The sequence below is a fragment of the Sturnus vulgaris genome, chromosome 9 (genome assembly GCF_052056855.1).
Source record: "Sturnus vulgaris isolate bStuVul1 chromosome 9, bStuVul1.hap1, whole genome shotgun sequence".
Classification (NCBI taxonomy): Eukaryota; Metazoa; Chordata; class Aves; order Passeriformes; family Sturnidae; genus Sturnus; species Sturnus vulgaris.
Genome location: NC_142251.1, coordinates 30,142,341 through 30,168,452, shown reverse-complemented (window position 1 = coordinate 30,168,452; position 26,112 = coordinate 30,142,341). Strand labels below are relative to the sequence as shown.

At 46.6% G+C, this 26,112-nt stretch overlaps 1 protein-coding gene across 11 annotated transcripts in view; it reads left to right on the top strand.

The window, feature by feature from the left end:
- RASAL2 (RAS protein activator like 2) overlaps positions 1–25,918 on the top strand; it is a 162,958-nt gene extending 137,040 nt beyond the window's left edge. For 6 of the 11 annotated variants that reach the window (XM_088170337.1, XM_088170343.1, XM_088170347.1 and 3 more), the window contains 12 exons: positions 9–563; positions 2,356–2,500; positions 5,198–5,342; positions 6,194–6,430; positions 7,099–7,300; positions 9,574–9,773; positions 11,021–11,882; positions 15,233–15,367; positions 16,461–16,663; positions 17,100–17,187; positions 19,104–19,134; positions 21,017–25,918. In XM_088170337.1, the coding sequence (XP_088026463.1) occupies positions 9–563; positions 2,356–2,500; positions 5,198–5,342; positions 6,194–6,430; positions 7,099–7,300; positions 9,574–9,773; positions 11,021–11,882; positions 15,233–15,367; positions 16,461–16,663; positions 17,100–17,187; positions 19,104–19,134; positions 21,017–21,147 (2,934 nt within the window). In that variant the 3' untranslated portion in view covers positions 21,148–25,918. The remainder of the gene's footprint in view (positions 1–8; positions 564–2,355; positions 2,501–5,197; positions 5,343–6,193; positions 6,431–7,098; positions 7,301–9,573; positions 9,774–11,020; positions 11,883–15,232; positions 15,368–16,460; positions 16,664–17,099; positions 17,188–19,103; positions 19,135–21,016) is intronic. The other 5 variants (XM_088170338.1, XM_088170340.1, XM_088170341.1 and 2 more) reach the window with 5 other exon arrangements.
- Positions 25,919–26,112: the final 194 nt, after the last annotated feature.

Sequence of the window (26,112 nt, the reverse complement as noted above, 5' to 3'; positions counted from 1 at the left end):
CTGCACAGGACAATTGCCGTCGAGCTGAAAACGTGCTTCGCCTCTGGATCATAGAGGCCAAGGACCTGACCCCCAAGAAGAAATACTTCTGTGAGCTGTGCCTTGATGACACCCTCTTTGCCCGCACCACCAGCAAAGCAAAAGCAGATAACATTTTCTGGGGGGAGCACTTTGAGTTCTACAGTCTCCCACACATTCAGAGCATCACAGTTCACATCTACAAGGACGTAGAGAAGAAAAAGAAAAAGGACAAGAACAATTACGTAGGCCTGGTCAACATTCCCACAGCCAGTGTGACCGGTCGCCAGTTTGTGGAGAAGTGGTACCCAGTCAGCACCCCTACAGCCAACAAAGGCAAATCGGGGGGGCCTTCCATTCGGATCAAATCCCGTTACCAGACCATCACCATCTTGCCCATGGAGCAGTACAAAGAATTTGGGGAGTATGTTACCAGCAACTACGCCCTGCTGTGCTCCGTGCTGGAACCTGTGATCAGTGTCAAGAACAAGGAAGAGATGGCTTCTGCCTTGGTGCACATTCTTCAGAGCACTGGGAGAGCCAAGGTAAGCACAGATGGCTCCTGTTGAAGTGACTCTGGCTACTGATAAGGGATTCTGGTGGAAACTGAGGGGCCCATGAGACTAAGCAGCAGCAGCAGCAGCAGATGTTGTGTACAATGTGTAAGCAGGAGGACTCTGTAACTTCATGTTATTCTGAAAACTAGCACTTACATTTGAGTGTTCAGGAACCTTCCCTTGCGTTTCTAAAATCAGGACGTAGGTTAAGAGATGAGGGAACAAGAAGTTGGTAAACTGGAGAGTTGCTTCTAAAAATAAACCTGTGATAGAATGAGCAGCAGGTACCAGTGCTGAGTCAGCACTGAGTCAGCTGATCAATGCCAGCATCACTTTGGTCAGCATTTGAAGAGCCATTTGGGGGATCTATACCAAGATAATGGTGATCCCACCTGCCCCAAGGATGCTGTTAGGACTTCTGGGTACACACTGATTTCTTCAAATGGATTGTGGGAGAATGTCCTGCAGGTCGTGGGAAGCATTAGCACACATTGATCTCTGGCTGCTGCCTGCCAGGGGCTGTGTGAGTAGTGCCACGCTGGAGGCAGCTTCTGCCAGTGAAACCAGCTAGAGCAAGTAAAGCACAAGTCAGAAGGATAGACATGTGGAGGGATGGCTGTAAACAGCATCCAAGGGACAGCCTCATCTAATTATTCCAGAAAAAGTCCTTTTCTGCTGGCATATTCACATGCCCCTTGAAAACATCTTGGGATGGCTGGTGCTCTGTGACAGTGTGTGTGACAGGACCACATTCCTTAAGTTATCTGATGAGAGAAGCTGCTAACTAAGATTCTGTTGAAACCCTGCTGGAAAAGAGGTTCTGAATTGCTGCAGTGCCAGCTGCAACAAGTTGATAAATTAGTGTTTTAACTACATTCCTGGTGTGTGAAGTTTTGAACCTCTGTTTATGGGAGGCACCAGGTGCCTCAGGCTGCCGTAATGCTCCTAAGAGGGTATTTCCAGCTCGTTCTTCTGCTGATGGGGATGCAGCTGGATGTTCCCAGTTTGCGCCAGGTGAAAGGAATTCTCTCAGATTTTGTTGAAAAGAAACAGCAATAATGGACTGAAAACCAAGAGTACTAAATGTCATTGACTCACATAAAGTTACCACTTCAGGAAATAAGTATTACTGTAGAATTAAGCCCTATATCAAAAGATTATTCTCTGTATCAAGGCTTGCTGACAGTTCCTGCCTGGACAATTGAATAAGGTTCAAGTTAAGCTATGTAGATAACCAGCAAGTTGTATGTTAACTTCTTTTTTCCCAAATCCTAAAGCACTTTAGGTTTGTGAATTTAATTTATTGTGCCATTCTTCTTATTTAAATATCATCAAGCTGTAATAAATAAATGTCATCAAGCGGCGTCACTTCCAATTTGGATTTTTAAATTCATGTTTGTATGGAATATTCTTTCTAAAGATAAGATAAATTTAATAGCACAGTTTCTTTCAGCAGACAAAGCCTCTGATAAACAAACTGCTGAGAGATTCTGTTCTGGAGCTAAACAGAAACACAAGTTTGCCTGTAAAGGTTTTTTTTTTAGAGACTTTTGTTTCACCCTTTATAATTTGTGATCTATATCATTCTATAAGTATAATAAACCCAAGAGGACCCCTGGCTTTTTCCTTGACCCTTACTTCATGTAGCAGCTGCACCCCTTGTCTCAGGCTGAGAAATTATTTATTATCCTGAAATATCCTTCCTTCTTGGCTTCTGCAGTTAGCCTGGCAGGACTGAGCTGGTTAAAATCACCTTTGCCATTTGACCCTTTTTCCTCAGGACTTCTTGACAGATTTGGTGATGGCTGAGGTAGATCGTTGTGCAGAACATGATGTCTTGATCTTCAGGGAGAACACACTCGCTACCAAAGCTATTGAGGAGTACCTCAAGCTGGTAGGGCAGAAGTACCTCCAGGATGCACTGGGTAAGAAACTCGATGTCTGCCACCTGTTTGCAAGGCAAGGGCTTCCCCTGAGATGTGTCTGCAGCATGGCTGCAGCTGGGAATGTGGGATGGGAAGGAACTGCCTCAGCACTCTGAGTGTCTCATACACGGATAGCACCCTGTCTTGCTCTCAGGGCCCTTTCTCCACATGGAGAAGGATGCTCTTTGGTGCCTGCAGGAGTAGCACCCAAGGCTAGGCAAGCTCGATTTGATGTAGCTGAGTTCCTCTTCAAGTTTGTATTACTATGTTCTGTTTTTCTGAGTAACTTTCTTTTGTGTGTCTAGCATGATAAAGAGGTATAACATTGCAATTTCTTTGTGAGCATTGGTGGTTGTTTGATGTGATATACAAACAGGCTTGAAAAAGGGGTTTTGACACATAGTCCTTAGAGACACAAGGCCAGGGAGTGAGGCTGCAAGGCTACCGAGCGTCCCAGGACAGGAGATCAAGATGCATCCTGTCTGGGAAGCCTCTTGCCAGTGTTTATCCTGAGTGTTCATTATTCACTGACTCATTAAAACTGCCTGGCCATCCCTTGATCTCCTACTCCATTCTCTCCTTGGGGTCTTCATGCCCACTGTTACGTGCTAGGCTGGACTTTGATTATTTTGTTATTGTCCCCCCTCTACCAAAAGGTTCAGCTCTAGTCATAAGCCAGTGCCTGGGGAATTCCTGGCCACACAAAGCAGTAAAGGGGGCCAAACCCAGGCTCGTTGCCTTCTGCACACACGCCACAGTCGGGTTTTAGCAAATCCCCTCAATCTTCCTGATCCACAGTTGCACAATGAACCACCCACCCCCTGTTTCTGGGATGAAGAAAGCTTTGGAAATTGATGCAAGAGAAACAAGATCAGGGCAAAGCCAAATCCCACACCACATCCTTTCACAAAAAGGAAAAAAAAAAGCCAAGCAACTTATTTTCCCAGCAGTCTCGCTTGTCCTCAGCAGTCCCAGATGCTGGCAAGGCATCAAGGAGATAGCTGGCTAAATTAGTTCTCCAAGGGTCAGTGTAGTCAGCTCTGGGATTATATCCAGTTTGGCCATTTCTGAAGTGTAATGAGCCTGTTCTGGTAGTCTTATTCTCCTGGGTGGAACCACTGAGTGTAAGTCACAGTTGTGGGCTCTCACCTGGTACGGGGAAACGAGCAGCCTGGTACTCTGTGCTGCACTTCCCAGCAGGCTGAACATCAGCTATGGGACCAGTCCATTACAGCTGCCTACAAGCTCCTTAATGTGCAGTAATTGCATAAAATATTTTAACATTAATGACTTCTAATACATCATTTAGTGCTGAGTGATAAGATGGTAAATCATAGGCAGTAGAGATGAAAAATGCCCCTAAGGCCATCCAGCTTGTCTACAGCTCAGGGCAACTTTGCCCGTGACAATATCCCCGTGTAATTCTTTGTCAGGTTTTAAATGTCATTTTACTCAGCAGCCCTGTTTGAAAGGATTAACGACACTGTGGTTGGAGTTAGCAATCCAACATGTCTGTAAGGGAATCTTACATCTGATTGTAGCGGGGTCTTGTGGGCCACAAAGAGTAAGATTCAAATGTGTTTAAGAATAAAAAACATTACCTGGTAAAGAAGAGTTAAAACAGAACTGGCTCAACAAAAGTGATGCCAGCAGTTTTGCAAGAGATTTAGGTGCCCTCAGCAGAAATATTCTGGGCCCCAACACAAAAAAAAAAACAACCAACCAAACAAAACCCCCAAAAAATTAGGAGAATGTGGTGCCTGCTTTGCTTGCAACAACACCAAGCTGAGATTTGGGAAGGGGCTGAGAGGTGTTAAAGGGGTTTTAGGAAAGCAAAGGCTAAAAACAAACCCCTTTTGCACAAACAAGCCTTGTGTTAGCTCAGAACCAGTGAGATCATCTGAGGAGATGAACTTGAAAGACATTGAATCATTAAACCAGTGAATAAAGGGTTTTTCCTAGTGAACAACAACAGTTTAAAAATCACTTGGAATGCCTGCATATAGAGGAGGGAAACCACTGAGTAGTTCATTCCAGTCTGTCAGACAAAGCCAACTTCATGTGATTTATATGTGAGCAGTTTCTGTTGTGATACCGAAACGGGGGGGTGACAGAAATGCCGAGGAGCTTGAAAATGCTGGCCATAAAAATGCTGTAAGGTGTTGATATAAGAGGTTCAGAAAATTAGCAGCTCTAGGCAATGCTTGGGTATTACTCTTACTCAAGAGCAAGGTGACACTTTTTAAAATTAAAAAAAAAAGGTAGATTTAGAAATAATATAAATAGATGTCATTGCTGGCACATTTTCTGGGGAAATTATGAAGGCAAATAGCACACAGCTTCATTCCTAAGACTGTGGGTAATTTCACAGTTGATAACACAGTCTGAATACCAAGTCAAATCCTCTAGGCCATAAGGGAAGTGCCTGCAGGGTTGCTAAGCAGAGCCATCCTGTTTTTGCACATGTGCTTGGGGACAGCAAGGGCACGGGAGGCTGAAGCATCAGAGCCGGGGCTGTGCTCTGTTGGGAAAGGGCTGGGAGGAGTGTCCCCAACACCTGGTGTCTGGAGGCTGAACTGCAGACACCCAGAGCAGGACAGGCAGCTGCCAGGGAAAAACATAAGCAGGATTTAAAGGTGTGGCAAGTAGGCTTTTCCTGTAACTACCCTGGTTCCTCATCATCTTCCTTTTTTCCAGGGGAGTTTATCAAGGCTGTGTATGAGTCAGATGAAAACTGTGAAGCAGATCCCAGCAGGTGCTCACAGAGTGAATTAGCAGATCATCAGTGCAACCTGAAAATGTGTTGTGAGCTGGTCTTCTGCAAGATTATCAATTCTTACTGGTAAGGCATCTTCCTTTCCTCTCTTTGTCCCCCGTTTGCTTGGAGGTGCCTGTTCCTCCTCTGAGGGTGAGGGAGCAGCAGTAGGACAGGGAAGGAGCACAGCCCCATCCATCTTCCCAGGCTGCCTTTGTCCCCTTTCCTTACTGCCTTCCTGCATGTGACTCCTGATTGCAGGTGGAACCTGTGCCCACACTGAGGGGTCCCAGCCCACAAACCACAGCTGTGGGGGCTTCTGTCAAATCCTGTAAGGAGGGAATAAAGTGAGAAAATAATAGCTTAGCTTGGACTTGGCATAAAAAGCTGCAAGTTTTGATGTGTACAGAAGACTTTAAGACCCTTCAGATGTGTAGAATTGAACAGGAAATCACGAGGAGGAAGTGCTGGCAGAGAGATTTCTATTAATCTCTGTTTCTGAGTAGCAGTGGAAGAAGAGGGGCCTTTCTGCTTTGGCATGAAGCAAAGGCACAGTATTGAGAGCTTAACAAGCAAGGTAAAACTGTCAGATATGGAGATGAGCTCAGTTTGTTTTCGGTATTCTAACACCCTGTTTGCTCCAGGGTAGCAATGGATAAGTAGTTCTTAGCGTGCAAATCAGCGTGTCTGGAAAAGGCTTCACTTAACACATATGAACAAGGGGTGCTTTAAAGACTGCTTAAGTGCCACCAGATTAAATGGGATCTATGAATAGAGGCCTAATAATATTACCTAGCCTAGAGAGAAAAAGAAAAAACAGGGGAGGTAAAAAAAGAGCTGATGTTTTCTCACAGATAAGTATTTTGAGTGACTGATCACCAGTTCAACTTTTTGCATCTTGTTTTATTTATATGTTTGTTTTTTTTTTTGCTTTTCAGCGTGTTCCCCCGTGAGCTGAAGGAGGTGTTTGCATCTTGGAAGCAGCAGTGCCTGAACAGGGGCAAGCAGGACATCAGTGAACGCCTGATCAGTGCCTCTCTCTTCCTCCGCTTCCTGTGCCCTGCCATCATGTCCCCCAGCCTGTTCAACCTCATGCAGGAGTATCCTGATGACCAGACCTCTCGCACGCTCACCCTCATTGCTAAAGTCATCCAGAACCTCGCCAACTTTGCCAAGTAGGTGATGCCAGGGAAACTGAAATCTGCGGCATGCCTGATTCCTAGCTGTGCTCACAGGCAGCTGATTCTCTGGCAAACTGAAGCCAGCTTTAGGAAAGGAGGAATCTTCTCACTTAGATGTGAACACTCGAGACACCTCAGATAAATTCTCCTTCTTACACACAGATTGGAGCTGTGTTGAATTCTGTGTGGGGGACACAGCATAAAACCGAGAAGAGTCACACAAGCATGTTAGTGTATATGCTGTTTCAAAGGAAAGAAGCCTGTTCCTACCAAGGATCATGATTTTCATGCTCTCTCCCTCCAGAATTCTCAGCTGAATGATACAAAGGGCATGGCACATCTACATGAGAGGAGAGAAAGAATATGTGTGGGAGGGAGTGGGGAGAGTTGTGATTTGTAATATAAACAGTGAGGTAGTAGTATTTAAGTACAACAAAGCAGTGAATCTCTTAAATTGTCCGTGTGTTTTTTAAATCCAAGACTTCAAAATCTTCCAATTTTGGTGCCGTTTTTTTTTTGTTTGTTTGTTTGTTTTAGTACTCCATATCTTCAGAAAGGCAGGTCTAAAGTAAAGTGTTTAAGTAATTGTCTGTAAGCACTTGTACTCTGTATAATGTGTGGAGGTTATTGACTAGGTTTCCCCCCACTTCCCTTTCCTGCAGGTTTGGTATTAAGGAAGAGTACATGGCCTTCATGAATGAATTTTTGGAACATGAGTGGGGAGGAATGCAGCGTTTTCTGAGGGAGCTCTCTAACCCAGATACCATCTCAAACATGCCTGGATATGATGGCTACATCGACCTGGGCAAAGAGCTCTCGGTGCTGCATTCCCTGCTCTGGGAGGTTGTGTCCCAACTTGATAAGGTAAAGCTGTTTGGAGGCCTAGCAGGGTGAATCCGGGGGTGGTACCATAGCAACAGTAAACACCAGGGAATATCAAGGGAAGCCAGGAGTTTTGGAGGTTTGTTTGATAGTCCTATTTCACAACTGCTCCTTCAGTGGTTTCAGATCAGGGCCTGTAGCAGGGTATGTGTGGTGATTGGGCTTCAGCAGCAGTGCAGACACTTTGCAGAGCCTGTAGGAAGGTTAGGTGCTAAAGGCATTGCTTAAAAGTGGGCCTGAAATTTCCAGGGCCTCCTAAGTGAGGCATTTGGACAGAAAAAGGCCACTTTGCTGTGCCCTTGTGGTGCTAAGGGAAGTGCTTTGCTTCACACCAGGCTCTCCCCTGGTTCTGATGGAGGAATGAGTTGGCCCTGCAGAACTGTTCTCATCAACAACCTGATCCAAAGCCTGCTGAGATGCTCTCATTTCTGTAGTCTTTGATTTTGGCATACAAGGAATGCCATGTAAAAAGCTGGATCTGCTCCGAGTAGCAGAGCAAAAAGCATTCTGCTGTACCCTGTGCTGAGCTCACGTGCAGTGTCCAGGTTTGGTTCTTCTGATCCCAGCGGACACCACCAACAATGAACACTGCTTCCATTTAGCTATAAAAGGAGGAAGGGCAGAGCTTTGTTCTTCCTTAGCTATGTGGGTTTGCAGGAACCAAAATCATTAAAATCTTGGTAGCAAAGGTAGTTGATAAAGAAAAGCTGAACTGTGAGTCTTTTTTTTTTCCTCAAGTGCTTGGAACTGTTCCATACTTCAATTTTTTAGAGGTGCATTATTTTGTCCATGTTCCATGCATATTCTTCTTTCTTCTGAAACTGGAGAAGTAAGGTGAATAGCAGTGCACTCGATTTTTATTGCATCAGGGTTTGCCAAAATAGTTATTGGTTGTGTCTATTTTTTCACTGTACATTATTTAAAAGAGAAAACAAAAATATGAGCTTGTTGCGTCATAGTAAATTGAAATGCCCTTGACTCAAAAAGACAGTCTGTATACTAATCTTAGTTTGATAACAAGCTTTGATCTTGTTTTTTAATTTACCTCGTGCATATACAAGGTGTACATTCCAATTGTATGGATCTCCATGGCTCTTTCTGTAGGTTAGATGTATGGATCTATCCTAGCAGGCCCTTGGGAGATGGTACAATGGTTTCCTAAAAAGAGAATTAAGGGGTAAAGTTACATGCATTATGGCTTTACTGTAGGGAATGACTGGGAAATAATGAGAGGAGCCACCTTGGAGATTTTAGTAGCCACAGTGCTGTATGAAAGTGTCTCTAAAAAGACCTTCCTCTGGAGCCAAACTGGCTGAATGCCTGCTTATGGGGAAAACAAGGGTATCTTTGAGAAGAACATTGGTTTTGTAGCAGAATTTTAATTTTTTAATGAATCTGCAGCTCCTTCACCTTCTTCCTGCAGTCCCAGGAGCCTGGAGATGCCCTGTAGCTGATATCCCAGCAGTGGCCCAAAGGGGTGAGAAGCCAGGGCCTGGAGGAGCAGCCTTTCTTGCTGAAGGCTAGCTGCTCTTACCCTCAGCCTGGCCAGCACTGAGCTAACCTGTAATTGGAGCCACACATTTCATCCCATGATGGGGTGATAGTGGGATGAGGATCACTGATGCTCTCATGCAGTTATTTTTCATGTTTGGGTTGGGAAGAATGGCTTAATTAATTGTTGATAACGGTGCGAAAGGAGATGGCATCCATGTAGGATACCAAAACCAAAAGGCTTATGAAATGAAAACCCTCCCTTTCCCCACCACCCTCAACCCCTGCGATCCTCTCATGATCCCCCTCATCTGTTGGCATGCATTTCCTTTACCATGTGACACCTTTTGCCTGGAAAGATCCCCCCACTGGCTGAATCTGTAGCCTTTGAATGCCCTTCAATGAGCAGATGCCGTAGTTTTCACTTTGACCTCACCCACCTGGAACTCAGTGTGCTTTGCATGATAGTTTTGCATTGGAATGGCAGTAGTTTTGTTTTATTGAGCATGATTTTTAGTTTTGGGGGTCAATCCTAATTTCTTTTCTATTTCCTTTTTTTCCTCAATGTCTGCTGCACCCCGTTTCGTCTCCTCCATCCATGTCGTCGCCGTCGTTGCACTGCTCCATAACACTGCATTACGATCCTGGCACACCCGCACACAACCACCCACCCTCCTTCCTTCCACTCCATCCCTCCGCCTCTGTACATCGTTACCAAAAAAAATCCAAACCTGGCGGATGTCGTGGTGCTTGTATCCAATTAGGGTGAAAATTCCTTCCTACAGGCAACCGTGGCAAAACTGGGACCTCTTCCTCGTATCCTTGCGGATATCACAAAGTCCATGGCCAGCCCCACACCCACTCAGCAGCAGCTGAAGCGTTTCACAGAGCACAGCTCCAGCCCAAATGTCGCTGGAAGTCTCTCCTCAGGACTTCAGAAGATAACTGAGGACCCCACTGATGGGTACGTCCCAGCCAGGGCTCGAGGGCAACTGTGGGGTTGTCAAAGCTGTGAAGAGTTGGAACGAGATGATCTTCAAGGTCTCCTTCCAGCCCAAACCATTCCATGATTCCAAGGGTTCAGGGCTTCATCCACCTGGCTGCCCAGCCCTGCTGTGGAATGGGGAGCTCGGGCCTCTCTCACAGGGAATACACCATCCCAGTAAGAGGTGCACAAGGTGGCACTGGCCACCTGGAGCTTTGGACTTACCCAGGACTCAACCACATCTCTGGGAGTCAATGACTTGAACTGATTAAACAGCCGGTTCTGTGATTTACTGCCAGCCTGAGTGCATGGTCAGCCGTCGTTTTTCCTTCTGGCCATCAGGCTGGTAATGGAAAAACTGAGCTGTAGGTAAAACTTACTACCCGTGGAACAGCAGAAATAGTCCCTCCAGTGTTTCATTTAGCATTTCTCACACTGTAACAGCTCTTAATCTGGAGCTGTGACATGGCAGAGCTGCCAAAGGGCTCGGCTGCTGCAGGCCCAGAGCAGTACCTGTGCTCTCAGATACAAGGGCCAGTTTTATCATGTGCAATTCTCTGCCCCCTGAGCTTACATCCACCTCTGAAGGACCCTTCACACAATTCCTGCTGAATGTTAAGACCTCCGTAATACACAGTCATAGAATTATTAAGGTTGGAAAAACCCTCTAAGAGTATCAAGTCCAACCATTAGACCAGCACTGCCAAGGCCACCACTAAACCATGTCCTCATGTGCCACATCTCAACACCTTCTAAGGATGGTGACTCCACCACTGCCTGGGCAGCCTGAGCCAGTGCTGACAATCCTTCGGGTGAAGAAATTTTTCCTAGTACCCAATTTCAACCATCCCTGGCACAACTTGAGGCGATTTCATTTTGTCCCATCTCTTTTTATGTAATGGCAAAGACTTAAATGGCATCTGAAGTCGTGCTAGAGGCAGAAGTCATTAAGGGGGGAGGGTATAGTGGGAATGGTTTAGATTTCACCTGTGAAAAAATAATAAAGATTAAGGACTTCTTGAATCAAACACAATTCTCAAAGATAAGTGGTAATTAAGGAAGAGTGTGTTCCGAGTCGCACACAAAGGGCTTATAAAAGGAAGTCTGGCTCCTTGAAGCTTTCAGTGGGGGGAGGTAAAGGGAGGTATAAAGACTTCTCTGGGGCATATCTCTTGGGGTCTTGGCTGCTTTAAAAAAAATTAACCAAATTCCTTTCCACTCCACAGTGACATAAACAAGATGAAGTCTCCAACCCAGGAAAATGTAGATGGACATTTTAGGGGCAAGACCTTACTGCTGGTTCAGCAGGCATCCACCCAGAGCATGACTTGCTCAGATAAGGATGAGAAAGTAAGCGTCTTGCCCAACGGACGTAGCATCTCTCTCATGGACCTGCAGGACCCTCACACAGCTCACAGTGACGCTGCTTCCATGATGCACGACGTGCCTTTGCGCCTGGCGGGCAGCCAGCTCTCCGTCACCCAGGTGGCCAACATCAAACAGCTGTGGGACACCCAGAGCACCCCCCAGAGCGCTCCCCAGGTCCGCAGGCCACTGCACCCAGCATGGAACCAACAGGGCAGCCTGCGGCCTCTCTCGTTCCAAAACCCGGTTTACCAGCTCAACAACCCGAGCCCCCCCATGGCCAAGGCCTCCGTGGACTCCAGCCCAGAGAACCTGAGCACTGCCAGCTCCCGCAGCCGCAGCAACAGCGAGGACTTCAAACCCAGCGGGCGCAGCAACAGCAGCCTGGAGGACTGTGCCAAGCGCAGCTCGCAGAGCGAGGACTCGGCGCGGCGCCCCGCGGGCCCGGACAAGCGTGTGCCGCTGGTGCTGCCCCGCCAGAACAGCAGCAGCCAGGCACAGATCCGCAAGATGGAGCAAGCTGTGCTGGGCACCAGGGCCAAAACGCTGCACTCCCTGACGCACAGCCCTTCCCTGCGCAGCACGGGCAGCGTGTCCGGAGCCTCGGCGCCACTGGGCATTGAGCCCGTCCAGAACGGGAACCGCTCCCGCCACCAGTCCTCATCCTCCCGGGAAAGCCCTGTCCCCAAGGTGCGGGCGATTCAGCGGCAGCAAACGCAGCAGGTAAGGAAATCCAGCCTCTGCTTTGGTGTTCAGCCTCTTGCTCCTTGGCCTCCAGGGCTTTCTCGACCTTGGAGTCGAGCTGAATCGAGAGGAGCAGCACTTATGCCAGTAGCAAGTGTAAGGAATGGTCATACTTGTCACCCTCACAAGAATGGCAAGCCACCTTATCTGTGCCGCTGGGATGCTTTTGTACTAACTTAAAAAAAAAAAAAAAAAAAAGAACTGTTTTCCATTTACTAAGGTAGCAGTAAACCTGCTGAAAGAAACAGAACTGGAAAATTGCCCTGAATACAAAGGAAAAAAGCCAGGAGCAGCTTTGTTCCAAATGATAGTTCAGATCACCACGTGAGACTGCTTTTGCCCTGTGGTGTTAATTTAAAAGCAGAGGTACCTCAAAACAGGGAAATGAAAAAATATAAAACATCGCAGAATAACTGCTGCCAAAATAACAAATAAGCACAGTTGTCTAAGTGTGGAGAAATCCATATTTCACTATGATTGAAGCAATCTCTTGCTGATCCTCAAATAAGTGCTGCTTTTTCATTAATCATCCCAAACTATGAATAATGCAAGTTTTTTCTGGAAAGGAATGCTTATATCTACCAGCTCCTAATGCCCATTATCAGTTGCTCATAAGCAACTATAGATCAAGGTTTTCCCGCCAAAAAGCCAACATTCCTTTATATTTTTTTAAAAAAATACTAATTATGTTGTGATTTGCTGTGTATGAAAATATTTTCCTAAATTAGTTTAATTTTATAGAGGAAGTGAGTATTTCAATGCTACAGTGAAGGTAGAAAACATGATCTGCAGGTCAGAGCTTTTGCAGGGGGAAGGCTTTGGGCTGTGAGGTGAAGCTGGCAGAACAACCTCTGCTCTGCCCAAGGTTTTCTTGGTGTTCCCTGACAGTGGAGCTTTCTTGGCAAACTTCTGAATGTTACAGGAGAACCTGGGTGATGCCTGGGAACCTAAGAGCAATCAGGGCTTCAAAACTACTTTTGAAGTAGTTGATATCTCAACTTCATTGAAGTACAAGACCAGAAACACTGAATCACAAACCAAAGCTTAATATGCCAAGTTAGTAATACCCAAAGAAGTAATTGTTTGTTATTTGAAGTGTGTGTGTGTTTGTGTCTTCCTTCAGAGTGTGTTTTACAATGAGTCATAGGGGCATGGCTAGGTGAAGGGTGTTTATGAAATACAACCAGGCCTTGAGTGGTTCTGGTAGCACATTTTAGGCCAGTAACAGGGATAAATGTGAAGGGGATGTGCATCCACTTATTTTCCCACTGTACTTTCTATACTAATTGTTTCCACTGGATTCATTAGAGTACTTTCTACTGCTTTATTCAGAGAAGTCAATTTGTTCTCTCCTTCCCCACACCCATGAACAATGTCTTGAACGGTGCCAAATGGAGCGGCCAACATTTTTTTCAAGGCAGATTCCATTGCGTCCTTTTAATTGCAAATCTTGTTGTGGAATTCTGTTCTTGTTTGAAAAAGAGAAAGAGAAAAGAGAATTTGAGCATATTCTTTCTAGGCATGTTTTGTGGGCGTTATAATTATTAGACTCTGTTCTCTACAAGTCCCATTTGTTTCTGAATATAGAGCTGGGCCCTTTGTTTGCTGGGAGAGGTCACTTTTTGCCTTCCATTTCTATTTAGAAGGTAGGTGGGAACAGAAATGTCAGTGTGTTCCTCTGGAAGTGAGGCAGAGGGGAATTAATCATGATCCTAGCAGATTAATTCTTTTTTTGCCCTTTATTAGAGAGTAACTTGTAACCCATTAGCATGTGTGACTTGCCATCCGCTTGGTCTTTGACAGCTTTCAGAATTTGGCTGCTGGAAATATTCTGTCCTACACTTGGAAGGTTGTTTGGCCAGGTTTGCTGCTGCTCAGCAGTCTGGTGCAGGGCTGGGGATGTGCTTTATACTCACCTTTCTTCTGAGTCCCCTGTAGCCCCAGTGGGTGGTGATAGTGTTCATCTGTCACTGTTCCTGATTTCTCCAGCGATTCACAGCCACCAACGGTCCATGGTCTCCCTTGCTCTGGCTGCCTGACAGCAAAAGACATCCAAAAAATCTGAATTAAGGAGCTTTGCCAGGCTGCCACACTGCACCTAAGGGGCTATTCGCTTTCCTGCTCTGAAGACTTCCTTCTAGGGAAAAGGCCTTTGCCTAAATCCAAGGATTTTGCCTAATTCTTACACCTTTTATTAGCCTTTACATTTCTGCTGAGGCTTTTTCCCCTGCTGGAGTGTCCATGGCTGCTCAGGACAGCTGAGCTGTGGGAGCAGATCCAGCGCCCACCAGCCCTGTCTTCCTGAGCAGGAGAAACACAGCAGGAGGGTGACATGATCCCTGACTCCTAAAGAAGCTGTTTCTCTCCCATGGAGAGCTCCTGGCTGAGACTGGGACTTCAGAAGCTCCAGCCAGGGAGCACAGTGCACTTGAATGCTCCACTGGGTCAGGCAGGGAGCTGAAGAACTGCCTGGGCACAAAAAGAAGCTGCAGTTGGGAAGAAGTTAATCTTTTGCATTTCTCAAAAACATAAGACAAAGTTGCTCTTTCAGGAGTAATTATGCTAATTCCTGTGCTTATAAACTTGTCTTTGTCCGTGAAAATTGCTTGGAATTTATAGCAAGCCATGTTTTCCCCAGCCAGGCGGAGAGTTTCTTGTCTCTTTTCTTGGCTCCCTTTTTGGATTCCCTTGAAGAGAAGAGAGAGAGCCTCCAAAGAGGTTGGACATTCTTCCAGTCAGCACAGCTGGCCCTGGCAGGGTGGCTACGCTGCAATGCACCATCCAAACCTGGCAGGCACTGCCATGATCATGTCACATCTTCCTGCCACATTCAAGTCCTGCCGTGCTGTCCCGGATCCAGGCTGTGCATTCCCATGCTCCACTGTAGTCTCTCCCAGCCTGGCTGAGGAAGCTGTTCCCAAGTTCAGCTCCTCAGCACTCCAGGAGTGTCTTACCTGAGCATGCTGCGAGCAGAGCTTTGTCACTGTGTTTCCTCTGTGCAAGATGTGGCAGGGTGAGAAAGCCTTGTGGCAAAGGGAAGAGGTGGATGTGAACGGGATTGGGAAACAAGAACTTTTTCAGAGAGAAGCTCACTTGGAGAGGAAGAAAAATTTCTAGAGGGCATTTGTTTTAGAGGGATTCAGGTGGGTCCAGAGGGGTTCAGGTTAGGTCCAAAGTCAAGGGAGGAGGGAGTGTCCCTGCAGGAGACATTTTGGGGATCTTTGAGCCTGACAGATCCATGGGTATCTTTCTCCTCCAGTTGAACTGGATTTCAGAGCTGGTTTGTGTGCAGTTTCTCTGGAGGATGCTAACAGGTGTCTCTGGCCCAGGTGCAGTCACCAGTGGACTCAGCCACGCTGTCCCCGGTGGAGAGGACGGCTGCGTGGGTGTTCAACAACGGGCAGTACGACGAGACCAAGAAGGACACGGCTCAGAACTTGGACGAAGTCAAGCACGCTGAGAAGGTAGATTTCACTCTGTGTGCAGCCAGCTTGGGGGTGCCACAGAGTGCTGAGCACCCCACAGCGAGTTCAGAGGGACTTTGAGGCCCTGCTGTCACAATGTCACACATTCTCACACAGGTTATATTGGTCATAGTGATCACTAACTCTGTAAATAAAGTAAATCAGGATCATTAACCTGACTGAGCATATCTTAGGACATGCACAGGGGCTATGCAGGGCTGCAGCTCATCTTTCATCAGTAGCAGCAGTCAGATTTTGTCTTGGGCTTCTCCTGAGGCAAATGCCTGTCACCCAGGTACTGCACTGAAATCTGCATGATCTGTTTTTTAAATGTTTTTTTGAAATGTCTTTGTATGTTTTTTCAGGAATAGATCCCATTTTTCCAAATATAGTCATTTGTTACTGTGGGGATGGAGTTGTTGTGTAAGAGATTTGGTATTTTGAGAAGGCAAGGAGTGAGGAGGAGAACATTTAAGAAACAGAAACTTAGGATTGTTAGGAAAGGTGAATAAACCCAAAACAAAGGAATATATTGAGAGTCGTGGCACCGTTGCAGAAATGATTGCCTACAGCGACAAGAACAAAAGCTCAGCCAAGTAACCTGACAGGCTCTGTTGCAGTGGCTGGTTTGCTCTGACCTGCCCTGATTGATTAAGTCCTGAAGACTGAGCTATTTGGGTCCCACACAGGTCTGGGTTTCTAAGTTTGGGCAGCCCAGGCCATTTCTGCAGTTGAGCACTGTTAGCAGCATCTGCCTGAGAACTGCTGGAGTCTGGAGTAAGGCAGGATGTGACCAGTCAGAGCTGAGGAGCCGTGTCAGAGCCCTCTGACTGTTTGAATTGTGCTGCAGAGTGATACCCCACAGTGTGGGAGCAGCTTGATGCCCAGTGGGAGCCCACGTGCTCCTTCTCTATGGTCTCCCCTACGTTTGCTTCTCACTTCCTTTACTTCAATCAGCTTATTTTTCATTTAAAAAAAAACAACAAAACAACAACCAGCGCTCCCCTAAAGAGCAGCAGAGCATTATAATGATCTGATATCTTCTTTTTTCTCCTTTCCACCTGATTCCCTGCTGCCTCCCTGCCGCCCCCAGTACGAGCAGGAGATCGCCAAGCTGAAGGAGCGCCTGCGGGTGTCCAGCCGCCGGCTGGAGGAGTACGAGCGGCGCCTCCTGGTGCAGGAGCAGCAGATGCAGAAGCTGCTCACGGACTACAAGTCTCGACTGGAGGATAGTGAGGACAGGCTGCGCAGGCAGCAGGAGGAGAAGGACAGCCAGATGAAAAGTATCATCAGCAGGTGAGGCTTTGGGAAGATCGGGACTGGGTGGGACAAGCGGCTCCCCTGTGCCGTTCCATCCTTAGAGCTGAAGAAATGGTGATGCAGGTGTGGAAACTTGCCTGAGATTGTCAGGACAGTAAAAGAAAATATTTAGGAATTTTTAACTTAGGTCTCTATTGTACTTAGTATAGGTCTTTCTTTTCGTTGCTCTTTGGAATCTGTACATGAGATTAGTTTCTCAGAGCAGTGGCATTTTTGGCAATGTCCATTCTGAAAATAACAAGGTTGGGCAACTGGGAGTATCAGATAGAGAGATAAGCTTTCCTGAGAGCAGCAGAATTCTTCTCTTGGAGAGCCAGGAGAAGCAGAGAAATCGAACCAACAGACCAGAGTACCTGAAACACTTGGGAATAATATTAAACTGTCCTAATTTGTCCCTCTCTTTTCTCATCAGACTCATGGCCGTTGAAGAGGAGCTGAAAAAGGATCACGCTGAGATGCAAGCAGTCATTGATGCAAAGCAGAAAATTATTGATGCACAGGTAGGTAAAGAGCTCAGCATCTCCCAGAACCTGTGTGTAAAACCTGTTACTGGCCCCTCTCTCCTGTCCCAGCACTGTTCTCTATCTTCCAAGCCTTATGGGCCTGCAGGGTCACACGTGTCATTTATTGCCTCTGGGAGACAACTGAGGGCTTTAATTAATACTGTCTGACCTGGGCTTTGAGGCAGCCTGGCAACAAATCCCAGGACTGATCACATCTCCAAAACCTTTGCTAATTTGTGAGATCCCAAGGGAGTAAAGGAATAGCAGGGCATTGTGTAGACATTGATCCAAGTGTGGGCCTGGGACCTCTGGGAAAGCTGTGCCTCACCCCAGCATAGTTTAGCTGCCATGTGCATGCATCTCAGCTGTGCCAGCAATAGCATGGCTTTGGACAGTGGAGTCCAGGAAAGAGAATGCTGCAATGGAGCCATTGTCCTGGGAATGTCACGTGTGGCATTTCACCCCACTGGCCGTCTCCCTGGCAGTCCTGGGGAAATGCCCATTTCCCACAAACCTGCAGCTCCCACCTTAGTCACCCTGGGCAGCTGTGGGGAGGGGAACCCAGTGGGATGTGCATGTGGGTGTATCCTGTGGGGTCATTCCAGCTTTCCCTCTGTGTCTGTGCTGATCCCACAACAGAACCTGGGACTGGTTTGTATCTGCCTGCCATGTTACATTTCTGGTATTTGCACTTGGAGGGTCTCTTTCCTGCTTCTGGGCTTTTCAGTAGTTCCAACTGGAAACTTTCTTTAATAATTTTTTCAGGAATAACCTAAGTTATTCCCTTCACAAAGACTGGTGGTGGGAGTCTCAGCTGAACATGGTTAAACATGGCACTGGGGTATTAGAACTATTTGAATTCATGTGGAACTGTAGGGAAAATAAAAAGCAGCAAAGAGCTGTGTTTTTTGGAGATAGGCACAGTCAGGGCATCTCACTGTTACGGACATGGAATGGCAGCTCATCCAGGCAGCAGCCTGGATTCTGAAATGGGTGGATGCATTTTTCGTCTGACTCAAGAAGGTGGAAGGGGCACTGAGCAAACACACAAAGTGATTTTTGGAGAGTAGAGATTGTGACTGAGTAAGAAACTTGCCTGTTACCTGTGTGTGCCAGGAAGCTCTCAGCCTTGGTGTTGGTTATGGGCTAGCAAGGTGGAGCATGGACGACTGTGATCCCCGTGTCACCAGCTGGCAGAGGGACCACTGCTGACTTCTGAGACCTTCAAACCTTCAGGCCTGGAAGGATGTAGTCCTTGATCACACTTCATCAAGTGATGCAGAATGTATCAGCTGTGGTGGAAACTGGTGATAAAACAGGAGCAAAGCAGCAGCATTAATGATTTCTCTTTTTCTTGGTCAAGCAAGGTCACTGGCAGACCTCAGCTGCTTCTTCACTGTCAGGCAGTGAATGGGGGAAGTGCAGTTGTCACTGTCCTTCCTCGAGTACCTGAGCAGAGGAGGAAACTGGTAAAAGATTCAGAACACACTCACCAGGGGATCCCAGACATCTGCTGGGTTCTGAGCAATCCTTTGAAGTCGCGCTTAGAAGATTTTATTTAGTCTGATTCCTTCAGTGGCTAGAAAAGGAAAGGTCTTTTTTTGTGTGAGATTCATCGAGTGGGGCTGGAACCCCACTGAGTGGGGCTGTTGCACCCAGCTGAAGAGTTAAAGACTGCCAGGAGCAGCAGTGACCTGGGATCCTGTGCTTAGGGACAGCGGCCCAGGATGGTTTGAGGGGTGCAGTGCAGCTCCCAGCACTGCCCCTATGCACACAGACACGAGCTGTTCTCCTGGCTCTGGAGCCTGAGCAGGGATAGGTCTGGCCAGACTCTCTCCTCGGAGCAGCACAGCTGCAAAGAGAGCTGGCCCAGTTGCTATTGCAAGTGACATCTCCACTGTGTTAAATTACAGGTCATAAATGGGGATGAGATAATTCCAACAGGCAAGTAAACCAAATCAGTTCTCTAGCTGAGCAGTACCCAGTCCTGGCCCAGCACACTGACCTCCTACCCATTCCAGCTCCTCCTGCTCCCTGTGCCCTGAGCATGTTAGAGACGTGCCTGGTAGATCCAATTTTCCTTTCAGTGAGAACATGCCTCTACTCACCAAGCTCGTGCTTTTAAGATTGATTTTCCAAGTGTGGATTTCCAGCTGTTTTGCAGACTGGCTCAGTAAGTGCTCAGCAGTGTCTGAAAACACACAGCCTTTCATTCTCAACTCTTTGGAAAGATTTTTTAGAAGTTTTTCAGGAAAAGTTTCAGAAGGAAAATTTTCATTTTAAATTGTATATTCCAGGTGAAATACAGTCGGAGGAGTAGGAGCTTTGCCTGCCTAAGGAGCACATTTCTGATGAGGCAGTTGTGTTCTGCAGGGTTCATTTCAGCATGGGAGGAAAGGCCTGTAACTGCCTGGCTCTGTGTTCTCCCTGCTCCCCTCAGCTGGATTGGGATGAGGGCTAAGGCAGGCCTTGTGCCTCGTGTCTTCTGTTGGTTTTACACAGAGCTTGGCGTCTTCAGGACTGTAACAGAAGCAGGACTTAAATTCTGCTTTGTTTTTGCATCTGAGCACTCACCCCTGTGGGGGAGCCCGCTGAGAAAAGCAGACATTGCTGATTAGTGCTGTAGCACACACTTATGTGCTGGGACCAGAATCCCGTGTGGTAGCACATGAATCTCCTGAGCAGTGTATCTGAACTGTTCTTTAATCTTTATGCCTTCTTTGCATCATTTTTCTCTCCATTTTGTTTCTCAGTGGGCTGGACTGGGAAGAGTTCCCACGTGCAACTTGTTTTGGTTGAGCAAATTAGACATTTTCCCTTCTTAAAGAACAAAAGCCAATCAGCTGGTGGCATGGAGAGCACAGTTACCTTCCTGCTGTCTCTAGCACTGCTTTCTGCAGCTGCATTATTACTATTTTTTTGGAAAAGATGGAAATTGTCATTTCCAATTATGCCGGCAACTCCTTGGCTTGCCCCTCCAGTGCTGTATCCCACTGCAGATATCCCACTGTTGGCAGGCCAGGTCTGGTGATGGGTTATGTCAATTTAGCAGCACACATCCCTGAGCTGGCTGCTCTGAGTGGAGGCTGGCACATTCTGTGCAAGGACACTCCAGGCACGTGGATTTGTGAAGCCTGGGAGTCCCCCGAGCTGGAATGGGTTTAGGAGCAGCGTGGTCTGTGTTTGTTCTTTGTGTTCTGTCGATGGCATCTCCCCTCCACCCACAGTGCCCTCTCCCCCTCACCTCCAGTAACCCTCAGCGTTAGCTTTGGCTGCTGCTTCTCTGTGTTGCTGTTGCACCGTCACCGCAGGCTGCCATTATCTGCTTTTTTTTTATTATTAATTATTTGTTTATTTCAAGCATCCCATGAGTTTACGCTGAACACACTTCATCCAAAACACAGAGACAATGGTCGGCAGATACCACTCGCACTTTTCTCTGCCAGATGAAACCCCCCCACCACTTTCATTTTCTGCTGCCTGTTTCTGTTTTTTCTAATGTACTTCTAAAATATAATAGCGAAATTGGCTACCATTGTTATTAACACCAACATCCTCCCACTCCCCTGTGGCAAAAGCCTGCCTGGCTGGGTGGAGCCTCCACACCTGGATCAATTCCCCACTGTAACTCGGATTCGTCACGCAAAAAGTCCCGGAGGGCCCCAGAGGAGCCCATGGCACCCCGAAAACAGAAAGAGGCAGACAGCCCATGTCGCCAGGGAATGCTGGCCCAGCTGCCTCTGCCCAGAGCCCGGGCTGGGCCGGGCTGCTCCCAGCGAGGCCGCTGGGTGTGCAGCAGCTCTGACGCTGTGGGCTGTGTTTGCAGGAGAAGCGGATCGTGTTCCTGGACTCGGCCAACACGCGCCTGATGAGTGCCCTGACGCAGGTAAAGGAGCGCTACACCATGCACGTCCGGAATGGCAACCCTCCCAAGCTTTCCATCACGGAGAATGGTGAATTTAAGAACAGCAGTTTCTAATTCTGCAGGTGCTGCCAACCACCTCCGTGGAAGAGCAAGACGGAGCAGAGCCAAGACCCCTCACCGTCACTGATTGTTGCACATAATTCTTCTGTAAAAGGAAAATTGTATTGTTTGAAGATTGTATTGTTTGAAGATTGTTCTAAAATTGGTTTAGAATTGTATTTTTAAGTTGTATTTTAAATTGTTTTAAGATAGTATTGTACATTCAATAAAATTGAAAAAGCAACTCTGAAGGGTGGGCTTTAATTCCCCACTCAGGGCCAGGAGAACCAGGCTCCCCAGAATAAGTCCTTGTGGATCACTGTGTAAATAGAGGGAGCTCTTGGGTTGTGTACAGAAAATGCCAATGTAATATACCAAAAGGAAGTGAATACTGTAGATTTTTTAATTATTACTATTTTTTTTATTATTATGTTGTTGTTGATGTTGTTGTTGTTGTTGTTGTTTTTCTCTTGTTGAAAGCACTGCAGTCCTGGCAGGAGGAAGAGGGGAGTGTGTGTGTGTGTGTGTGTGTTGTGGGTGAGAGAGGTGAGCAGCGGGTGACCCGAGACAACTGGCTGATAAAACGACATGAATGGAGTGAAATTAATTCCATAGGAAAATTTATCAGCTGAGTTTATTCCCCTCTTCCCCAGCTGGTCTTTAGCTGAATGCAAACTTGATAGCAAACGTTTTAGCAAGAGAACTGGCTCTTGCTGTGTCCCGTATCTACTTCTGATAGGACTCTGTCATAAAACAGTCCTTCTGAAGAAGATACAAAGTGGGAGCAGCAAGCTGGATTCCTGGAATTTGCACAGTCAGGCTTCCTGTCAGACAGAGGGAATCTGCAGGATTTCGTGGTAGGATTCTTTCTTTTTTTACCCCAGTTCTAAAGCAGTTTTATATTTTCTGTTTGGAGGATTTACAGACCTGTAAATACTTTTTTAACAATTTCTAGCCAGTCCCCACTGTACGCCCCCTGCAGCAGCACCCTGAATTCCCTCTCTGCTCTCCATCAGGAACAGACAGGTTAATCCTCTCGGGAAAGGGCTAACCAAAGGGTGCCCATGCCCAGCACAGGAAATTCCATATGCAAAAGTCCCTTTTTCTAGAGGATTTCTGTATTTTAATGCCTGCTTATTTTCACTATTTCAGCCGCTTGCTTAGCCAGTGTAGTTCCAATGAAAGGTGCTTTCTGCACCTTTGTTGAAAGATCTTCCATTTCTGCTGGAATTTTCCTTTTTCTGGATACTTTAAAGGGATTTTTTTTATAGTTCTGTAGAGAGCAGTTTTTTTCAGGAGTTTTGACTTAGTTTTTGTCTTTAATTCCTTTCAGTTGCATTTCATAGAAGCATGATTCCAGATTATGTGTGAATGGGATATTGCTCCAAAGTGACCTTCTCCTGGGAGATAGTAACATTCACAGCCTGTAACAGATGAACAGTAAATGGCTTGGTATTGTCAATTCTCATGATTTCATCAAGTGCTACAATATTTAATCTGAGAGAGAGTTAATTTTTTTTAAATCCAAGATTCTGGAGTCAAGGGTGAATTTTTACTTCCAGCTTTTGCTGTGCATTTCTAACCCTCAAACTCTTACAGTAAATGAAATTATTGCGGCATTGATTGAAATTGCTAATTACAGAAACATACCAATAACAGCAAGTGTGATTAACCATTCATATGTGCTGTGGAAATTGGAAATGTTTACTTCAATTTGAGACAAAACCTTGAGAGGTGCCTCAGTGTGGGATTGTCTCATGAAAAACGCAGTGTCTAAGCTAGTTCCCTGCACATGAATTATTGGCAATACCGAGACCCAAACCCAGTGTCTGTTGCCAAGTTTGCCTGGTTTTTGGAAATGAATGAATCCCAGCTCTGTGGCTGATGCAGGAGGTGGCAGAGCAGTGTCTGCTCTGGTGTCACAATGCTCGAGCAGTGCAGAGGCCCCTGTGCTGTAGGATGTGTATGCATCAATCCTAGCCAGGCCTTCTGGAGCACAGCAGTCTGCAGTGAGCTGGGGTTTGGGATTAATGCTCGGCTCTTTGGGATCAAAGCTGCCCCAGCTACTCAGCCAGGACTTGGTGCTGACACACCTGGGGTTGTGCTCTGCATTGGCTCAGCAGTGGTTACTTTTCCATACTTTCCAAACCGTCTTCCAGCTCTAGATCCTTGCTGACCTCAGATATTTTATTCCTCAAACTGTGCCTTTGAGTTCCTCCTTTCTCCCTTCAGGCATCGCAGCCGTAGCAACTTCTCCTGTTTGTGTTGAGCTGTCATGTGAGGGCCTCTTACACAAACCCTTTTTGTGGGCTGTTTCTGTGGGATCTGCATGTCCCTGTAGCCATGTACTGTAATTGCACAGCTGTAGCATGGGGGAACACGTTCCTGTCCCTTTTGGGATGGGCATGTGAACTGCTGCCTTGTGGCACCATGCAAGGTGATGTGGGTGTGCTGTGATCGAGGTGTGAGTGAGCGCCCGTGGGGCTGCACTGACAGAACAAGGCAGAAGCAGGTGTGTTGTTCTAGGAGAGTTATTCCAGCAGTATTTTGGGAAACACCTTTCCCCAGAGCTCCCCAGTGCTCTGGAAATGTCAGAGGTCTCTGGCTGAGCTGTGGTTTGATGCTGAGGGCTCTGAGGTGTCCACTTGGGTTTCTGCAATAGGGGCAGCATTTCAGCCTGGATTTTTAGAGGGGAAATAATCCCTGCCCCAATACTGGTGAGGTCTTCGGTAGTGCATCATCCTAATACTGTACCTTCTCCTGTGTGTTTCTCAAGCTTGTAGAATGCTTGTAGGAAAAAGCAGTGACTCTCTCAGAGCCTGACCCCTGTCTGGTCTCACAGCTGCTTGCTTAGGCTGGTTGTTTCTCTGCTCTTCCAGTTTCTCCCCTAAGGTGCCAGCTGTGCTCCTCCAGCTCCCACCGCCAAGGAGTCGCTGCCTGCAGACCCGAGGGATGAAGGTTCCAGAGTCAGTGCTGCAAGACTGGAATTTTTTGTGCTGCAGCACAAACACTGCTCCTGAGTCCTGCAGGCAGCTGTCTCTCCTAGTTTGTTACCAAGCAGCCTTCCAGAAAAACTTTCAGTTGCCTGGAGCTGACAATACATGAAAATGCCAGTTTCTATTTTGTCCAGACTGATAAAATCCAAGTGGCACTAAACCACGTGTCTGTTCAGGAGCAGGAGCCCTGCCTAGGCCTGATCACGTTTGGGTTTAGACTCGTGGCCAGTGGGTTCTGCAGCAGTGAGGGAGTAAATGGTGCAACCTGTGACAGGGAGCATGCCAGATGCTGGCTTTGGGTTCACACTCTGAGCAAAGGCTGATGGGCTGTGTCTAATGCTGTGCAAGGAGCTGCTGCTCTCACTGGGGAGCAGATGAAGTAGTGCAGGAAAAATTGGATAGCCTGGAGGAGGAATACCTGTGTTCCTCAGACTGAACAGGAAAGTCACCCCATCCTGGTGTTTCAGTCCGTGCTGGCCACGTCGGTACCATTCTAGGAGGGTTCTCTCCAAACCTCAAAACCCTTGCCCTGGGCTTCCTGAGTGCTCAGGAAAAGGTTGAGGCCAACACAGCAGGGCAGGAAGATGGAGCAGCCTCTTGTGTGTGGCCTCTTGGCAGGTTGTGTGTGGTGTCTGCAGTGTGTGAGGTGAGCAAGGTGACAAGGGACAGGCTTTGAGAGGACAAAAGGAGCACGGCCTAGGGGCAGCATCCTGTAAATCCCTGTTCTTTGCAACTCTAGGAATTCAGGCCTTTTTTTTAGGGGAAATAGATTTCACATCTAGGAATTACCAGCTGTTACTTCCCTGGTGTATCAGAAACGGGCAGCTTTTTACAAAAGCTATACATTTGCCACTTTCCTTTCCAGTGGCATAACTCAGGCAGGGAATCTACAGGAGCATGGAAAGGGATGTGTGTATTGTCTAGTTAGAGAATATCCACTATCTAGTTAGAGGTGTATCCACTAATAAATTCTTTATCCATCTAATAAATCATCAAAGAAATGGGGTTTATTTTGTGTTCATGTAATTGCTTTGGTTTGGCTGTGAGTTTTTCCCCCATGATATATTCATTTCATATTTTGATGCTTGCATAAACACACCAGCTTCTAACTTGGAAGTCCATGAATTTTACAACCATGTCCATGAAATGTGTCAGCAATACTTAACTTGTGTGGATGAGTTCTGCTTGTGTTCTGCGAAAATGTCTGTGTTGTTCCTGGAGAACAATTCCTGTCCAAGTCGAACCATGATGTGCATTTCCATCAGTGGTAGGCATGGTCAGCCACAGGTATCCAGCTGAGTCTGCCAGAGGAAAAAGGGTTAAATTTAGGGTGATGTTTTTAGGTGTTTCCTTCCTTAACAGTAAGTTAACTCCCAGGAGAGTGAGCATGTCCTTACAGATCATGCCTGCCAGGAATCCTACCTGCAAAAATAGATTTTCTGTCTCAAGGGCCTTAATAAGAGTGTTACTACACAGAACTGTTCTACAATGATAGCTCTAAATAATTTATTTTTTATTTCAACAAAGTACACCTTTAAAAAGGAATAAACTTGTTTTTCAAGCCGTATTTTTATGCTTGTAGCACTGGACTGTTTGGTCTCTGAGATCCATTTCTGCATTTCATTGCCTGGGTTTGTTCTAAAGAAGATTTATTTTTGTTCTGTGAATAATTTTTGAAGGTTCTTGTAATATGTACAGATATAGATACATTTGAGGACTTTTATTGATATTCCTACAAAGAATACAAATAAACTTTAACTTTAAACAGTTTGGATTCTAAACTTCTGCTGATTGAAAGTCCCTCTCTTTTCTGTGCTCAGGTTGTGTTTGTGTAAATGCAGAGGGTAGAGGTGAAGGAATTCCCACTGTGACAAAATGTCTGGGACAGAGCAGCGTCCGCCTGGAGCAGCCTGAGCAAATCAAGGGCTCCAAGGCCAAGGGGAGCAGGATCAATTCCTGCGT